The sequence below is a fragment of the Salvelinus fontinalis genome, unplaced genomic scaffold, assembly GCF_029448725.1.
Source record: "Salvelinus fontinalis isolate EN_2023a unplaced genomic scaffold, ASM2944872v1 scaffold_0488, whole genome shotgun sequence".
NCBI lineage: Eukaryota > Metazoa > Chordata > Actinopteri > Salmoniformes > Salmonidae > Salvelinus > Salvelinus fontinalis.
In genome coordinates this window covers 138,315-145,687 of record NW_026600697.1, presented here as the reverse complement: position 1 = coordinate 145,687, position 7,373 = coordinate 138,315, and the positions used below count along the sequence as shown (strand labels likewise).

General features: G+C 47.3%; 1 protein-coding gene across 4 annotated transcripts in view; it reads right to left on the bottom strand.

Moving 5' to 3' along the window:
- Nucleotides 1-214: 214 nt before the first annotated feature.
- Nucleotides 215-7,373, bottom strand: part of LOC129846245 (synaptojanin-2-binding protein-like) — an 80,902-nt gene continuing 73,743 nt past the window's right edge. For all 4 annotated transcript variants that reach the window (XM_055914252.1, XM_055914254.1, XM_055914251.1 and 1 more), the window contains exon 6: nt 215-367. In XM_055914252.1, the coding sequence (XP_055770227.1) occupies nt 223-367 (145 nt within the window). In that variant the 3' untranslated portion in view covers nt 215-222. The remainder of the gene's footprint in view (nt 368-7,373) is intronic.

Genomic DNA, 7,373 nt, shown 5'->3' with positions numbered 1-7,373 from the left:
CTGGATGGGAGAGTTGTGTTATACCATGTAGACATAGAGGGAGGAGGGAGGTCCTACCATGCTGGATGGGAGAGTTGTGTTATACCATGTGGACATAGAGGGAGGAGGGAGGTCCTACCATGCTGGATGGGAGAGTTGCGTTATACCATGTAGACATAGAGGGAGGTCCTACCATGCTGGATGGGAGAGTTGTGTTATACCATGTAGACATAGAGGGAGGTCCTACCATGCTGGATGGGAGAGTTGTGTTATACCATGTAGACATAGAGGGAGGAGGGAGGTCCTACCATGCTGGATGGGAGAGTTGCGTGTCGACCCAGTACTAGCGCTGGATCCATACTTCTCCAAAAGCTCTGAAAACTCTCTCCTGTAAGAAACCAAAGGGGTAATGAATGACACATCCCCAACAACAAGTATACTGTTAGAACTGAACTATAACACTGTACTCACACCCACGCACCCACACACCCACACAGCCACACAGCCACACACCCACACGGATCACTGAAACGACAACCTTATATTAGTCTATCACAGCCACTACCTCACACCCCACAGAACCCCAAATAATATCACACCCACTATCTCACACCCACTACCTCACACCCCACAGAACCCCAAATAATATCACAGCCACTACCTCACACCCCACAGAACCCCAAATCATATCACACCCACTATCTCACACCCCACAGAACCCCAAATAATATCACAGCCACTACCTCACACCCCACAGAACCCCAAATAATATCACAGCCACTACCTCACACCCCACAAAACCCCAAATAATATCACACCCACTATCTCACACCCCACAGAACCCCAAATAATATCACAGCCACTACCTCACACCCCACAGAACCCCAAATCATATCACACCCACTACCTCATACCCCACAGAACCCCAAATCATATCACACCCACTATCTCACACCCCACAGAACCCCAAATCATATCACACCCACTACCTCACATCCCACAGAACCCCAAATCATATCACACCCACTACCTCACACCCCACAGAACCCCAAATCATATCACACCCACTACCTCACACCCCACAGAACCTCAAGACCCAAGTTAATACCTTTAGATTCTACAACACTAAACTATGATAGCTCACACCTTAATAGTTTTTATATTGTCATCACATATTGGAGCCCAAATCCAACCATGGGTGGTAATTCTGTTAGGGGAACCCGGGAATTCTACCATGGGTGGTGATTATGTTAGGGGAACCCTAAATTCTACCATGGGTGGTAATTCTGTTAGGGGAACCTGAAATTCTACCACGGGTGGTGTTTCTGTTAGGGGAACCCGAAATGCTACCACGGGTGGTAATTATGTTAGGGAAACCTGAAATCCTACCATGGGTGGTAATTATGTTAGGGGAACCCTAAATTCTACCACGGGTGGTAATTCTGTTAGGGAAACCTGAAATATTACCACGGGTGGCAATTATGTTAGGGGAACCCTAAATGCTACCATGGGTGGTGATTATGTTAGGGGAACCCAAAATGCTACCATGGGTGGTAATTCTGTTAGGGGAACCCTACATTACCCTTCCAGATAAAGCTGACGTGTTGATAGAATATCAACAGCTACATTATAAGGGTGAAATAGTGTTTTTAAAGTAAAGGTGCTGATGTGTAGCTCCCCTACTGAACACACACCATCACCCACTAATCCCATTGTTGTTGGCTCTAGAATGGAGGCCTAATACACTGCCTGAGAGAGAGGGACAGAGAGAGAGAGGGGGGAGAGAGTGAAAGAGAGGAGAGAAAGAGAGTGCGGGGAGAGAGAGGGGGGGAGCGAGCGAAAGAGAGGAGAGGGAGTGGAGGGGAGAGAGAGAAAGAGAGAGAAAGAGAGAGTGGGGGAGAGTGGGAGTGAGTGAGTGAGTGAGTGAGTGAGTGAGTGAGTGAGTGAGTGAGTGAGTGAGTGAGTGAGTGAGTGAGTGAGTGAGTGAGTGAGTGAGTGAGTGAGTGAGTGAGTGAGTGAGTGAGTGAGTGAGTGAGTGAGTGAGTGAGTGAGTGAGTGAGTGAGTGAGTGAGTGAGTGAGTGAGTGAGTGAGTGAGTGAGTGAGTGAGTGAGTGAGTGAGTGAGTGAGAACATTTCCTGGTATTCCCTCAGTGTCATTGTTATGATCTTAAAAATAAATTGGATTGTGGATGGATTTCCGGACCAGGTACATCCACTGAATGATCCCTAATCAAATCTGTGATTTTCTTGGAATGACGGGCATTGCTTGGTATAATATGCTTTTTCTGTAACAATTGTAGAGGATAGGTGGTTTTTCATCTCAAATTGTGCATTGATTTAATGTCTTCCTCTTCCTGTATTATCTTTCTATATCAAGTCCTTGCTGCAGATACCCCACCTAGACAGGAAGCAGCTAACACTGACGTATGGTCTACACCTTTCTAGGGGTCGGGGCTAAACTCTATTTCTTCAACTGCATTGTTGATTAATCGCTTGTAAGCATGTAAGCATGTCACGGTAAGGTCTACAGTACACCTGTTGTATTCGGCGCATGTGACCAAATAATATTTGATTTGCTTTGACTCTCAGTCATGGGTCAGCAGTATCTTTCCTGTTGCCTGGTGACTGAATTCTTCCTCTGTGTTCGCTACAGACTTCAGTCTCAGACGGCCATCAATGAAGTCATTTGTGGTGACGTCAAAATGAGCAGTGTTGTACAAAACAAACCAATCAGAGTATTAAAGCCAATGAAGACTTTACCAACATATGTTCTGGCCATCGGTTTCTGGGACCAATCAGAGTATTAAAGCCAATGAAGACTTTACCAACATATGTTCTGGCCATCGGTTTCTGGGACCAATCAGAGTATTAAAGCCAATGAAGACTTTACCAACATATGTTCTGGCCATCGGTTTCTGGGACCAATCAGAGTATTAAAGCCAATGAAGACTTTACCAACATATGTTCTGGCCATCGGTTTCTGGGACCAATCAGAGTATTAAAGCCAATGAAGACTTTACCAACATATGTTCTGGCCATCGGTTTCTGGGACCAATCAGAGTATTAAAGCCAATGAAGACTTTTCCAACATATGTTCTGGCCATCGGTTTCTGGGACCAATCAGAGTATTAAAGCCAATGAAGAATTTTCAAAACGCCACTTCACCAACGTGTGTTCTGGCCATCGGTTTCTGGGACCAATCAGAACGGTTAGAATGTGTTTTAGTTCTAGAAATCGACGGGGAGGTTCTCAGATCCAGGTTCTCAGATCCAGACTCATTTGGAGATGTCCACTTTCTGACCCCAGACAAGATGTCCCCTCTCTGACACCAGACAGGAAGGATGTCCCCTCGCTGACCCCAGACAGGAAGGATTAGACTGATCTGATCAGCTATGTGGTGCTCTTCAACATGCCCTAGTTGGCTTTGTGTGTGTGTGTGTGTGTGTGTGTGTGTGTGTGTGTGTGTGTGTGTGTGTGTGTGTGTGTGTGTGTGTGTGTGTGTGTGTGTGTGTGTGTGTGTGTGTGTGTGTGTGTGTGTGTGTGTGTGTGTGTGGGGGGGGGGGGGGTGTGTGGTTGGGGGGGGGGGGGGGGGTCTGAATCTCTGGTATATATAACCTCACTGCAGGGGAATGTCCAGTCTGAATCTCTGGTATATTTAACCTCTCTGCAGGGGAATGTCCAGTCTGAATCTCTGGTATATTTAACCTCACTGCAGGGGAATGTCCAGTCTGAATCTCTGGTATATTTAACCTCACTGCAGGGGAATGTCCAGTCTGAATCTCTGGTATATTTAACCTCACTGCAGGGGAATGTCCAGTCTGAATCTCTAGTATATTTAACCTCACTGCAGGGGAATTTCCAGTCTGAATCTCTGGTATATTTAACCTCACTGCAGGGGAATGTCCAGTCTGAATCTCTGGTATATTTAACCTCACTGCAGGGGAATGTCCAGTCTGAATCGCTGGGATATTTAACCTCACTGCAGGGGAATGTCCAGTCTGAATCTCTGGTATATTTAACCTCACTGCAGGGGAATGTCCAGTCTGAATCTCTGGTATATTTAACCTCACTGCAGGGGAATGTCCAGTCTGAATCTCTGGTATATTTAACCTCACTGCAGGGGTATGTCCAGTCTGAATCTCTGGTATATTTAACCTCAATGCAGGGGAATGTCCAGTCTGAATCGCTGGTATATTTAACCTCACTGCAGGGGAATGTCCAGTCTGAATCTCTGGTATATTTAACCTCACTGCAGGGGAATGTCCAGTCTGAATCTCTGGGATATTTAACCTCACTGCAGGGGAATGTCCAGTCTGAATCGCTGGTATATTTAACCTCACTGCATGGGAATGTCCAGTCTGAATCTCTGTGATATTTAACCTCACTGCAGGGGAATGTCCAGTCTGAATCGCTGGTATATTTAACCTCACTGCAGGGGAATGTACATATATTGTGCTTGTGTCTGCATGTCTTCCTTCATATCACCATCAGGATGGGCTGCTGGGACAGATGGATTAACAACCTCAGAGGTCACATAGGGTCACGTGGTGATCTGATGTCACTAACGGGACTGACTGGTGGTTAAGGTGGCTAACACCAAAGACACAATTTCTAGCAGTTTGGAGTCTCACTAGCGGGAATGAAGAACTAGAGCCATTGAGCTACTGTAAATAAATATCCATTTGGGGGTTTTAAATGTTGGTCTATATTTTGTCTACATTTAGTTATATTGTAAGTGTTCATTTCAACAGGATTCCCTGGTTAAATAGAGGTTGGTTATAGCTTCATATTTAGTTATATTGTAAGCGTTAATTTCAACAGGATTCCCTGGTTAAATAGAGGTTGGTTATAGCTTCACATTTAGTTATATTGTAAGCGTTCATTTCAACAGGATTCCCTGGTTAAATAGAGGTTGACTCTAGCTTCATATTCCCTTTCTATTTCTGACCTCCTCTCATCACAGATCAATGGTACTAAGGATTTAACAACCAGGTTAATATTACTGCGTAGTGGACCCAAATAGCATGGAGGAGATACAGGGAGAATAGGGGAAAGAATTAGAGAGAGGGAGAGGGGGATTAGAGAGAGAGAGATGAAGAGAGGAAGGAACAGAAACGGAAAGGCATAATCCCTCCATCCCCTCCTCTCCTTTCCCCTCCTGTCCTCTCCTCCTCTCCATCCCTCCTGTTTTCTCCTCCCCTCCTCTCCTTTCCCCTCTTCTCCTCTCCTCCTCTCCATCCCTCCTGCCTTGGCCTCTCCTCCTCTCCTTTCCCCTCCTGTCCTCTCCTCTCCTCCTCTCCTTTCCCCTCCTGTCTTCTCCTCCCCTCCTCTCCTTTCCCCTCCTGTCTTCTCCTCTCCTCCTCTCCATCCTTCCTGCCTTGGCCTGTGTGCTGAGCTCTGAGCTCTCAGTGCCTTGGCCTCTCCTCCTCTCCTTTCCCCTCCTGTCTTCTCCTCCTCTCCATCCCTCCTGTCTTGGCCTCCCCTCCTCTCCTTTCCCCTCCTCTCCTTTCCTCCTCTCCATCCCTCCTGCCTTGGCCTGTGTGCTGATCTCTGAGCTCTGAGTGTTGGTTAAGGCACAGAACACAGATTATAGAACGATGTGAGAAGCACAGGCTCATCTCATGAGTACTGTCAACAGTTTAGCCTGTAGCCTACTTTCCTGCCTGTAGCCTGCTTTCCTGTCTGTAGCCTGCTTTCCTGCCTGTAGCCTGCTTTCCTGTCTGTAGCCTGCTTTCCTGTCTGTAGCCTGCTTTCCTGTCTGTAGCCTGCTTTCCTGCCTGTAGCCTGCTTTCCTGCCTGTAGCCTGCTTTCATGCCTGTAGACTGCTTTCCTGCCTGTAGCCTGCTTTCCTGCCTGTAGCCTGCTTTCCTGCCTGTAGCCTGCTTTCCTGCCTGTAGCCTGCTTTCCTGCCTGTAGCCTGCTATCCTGCCTGTAGCCTGCTTTCCTGCCTGTAGCCTGCTTTCCCACCTTTCCTGCCTGTAGCCTGCTTTCCCACCTTTCCTGCCTGTAGCCTGCTTTCCTGTCTGTAGCCTGCTTTCCTGTCTGTAGCCTGCTTTCCCACCTGTAGCCTGCTTTCCTTACTGTAGCCTGCTTTCCTGACTGTAGCCTGCTTTCCTGTATGTAGCCTGCTTTCCCGCCTGTAGCCTGCTTTCCCGCCTGTAGCCTGATTTCCTGTCTGTAGCCTGATTTCCTGCCAGCAGCCTGCTTTTCTGCCTGTAGCCTGCTTTCCTGTATGTAGCCTGCTTTCCTGCCTGTAGCCTGCTTTCCTGCCTGTAGCCTGCTTTCCTGCCCGTAGCCTGCTTTCCTGCCCGTAGCCTGCTTTCCTGCCCGTAGCTTGCTTTCCTGCCCGTAGCCTGCTTTCCTGCCCGTAGCTTGCTTTCCTGCCCGTAGCCTGCTTTCCTGCCCGCAGCTTGCTTTCCTGCCCGTAGCCTGCTTTCCTGCCCGTAGCTTGCTTTCCTGCCCGTAGCCTGCTTTCCTGCCCGTAGCTTGCTTTCCTGCCTGTAGCCTGCTTTCCTGCCCGTAGCCTGCTTTCCTGCCCGTAGCCTGCTTTTCTGTCTGTAGCCTGCTTTCCCGCCTGTAGCCTGCTTTCCTGCCCGTAGCCTGCTTTCCTGCCGGTAGCCTGCTTTCCTGCCGGTAGCCTGCTTTTCTGTCTGTAGCCTGCTTTCCTGCTTCTCCTGCCTATAGCTTGTACATTCTGTGGCCTGTATAGCATACCTTATTTTGTGTGTGTGTGTGTGTGTGTGTGTGTGTGTGTGTGTGTGTGTGTGTGTGTGTGTGTGTGTGTGTGTGTGTGTGTGTGTGTGTGTGTGTGTGACAGCTAGCGTGACCTGGTTTCATGCTGACTCACGATGTCAAAACTGACCACCCGGTCGGTTGTTGCTATGGCATCGTGGTTAGATTAGCAACCTGGCTAAATGTTAAATGCTAAAAACAATAGTCTACCAGATGGCAGAATATGATCAGTGGAGGATGCAGCTTCTCTCTGTTAATGTTTTGACAGATATAACCTTCCACTGACTGTTTAGAGCAAGTCAAGAATTCATCACGTAGTAAAAGTTATATTCTACTGTGTTTGCTGTGTAATATGCTTCCCTTCCCTGACTTTCAAATCAAATGTTACTGGTTACGTACACATATTTTGCAGATGCTTATGCTTCTAGGGCTAACAGTGCAGCAATACCGAATATTACAAAACAATACACACAAATCCTAAAAACATTTTAAGAAAGAAATCAAGAAATATCAGTCCAGAATAGGAATATATATAGTGCATTCGGAAAGAATTCAGACCCCTTGACTTTTTCCACATTTTGGTACGTTACAGCCTTATTCTAAAATGGATGGGGGGAAAGTGTTTTCCTCCTCAATCTATACACAATACCCCATAATGACAA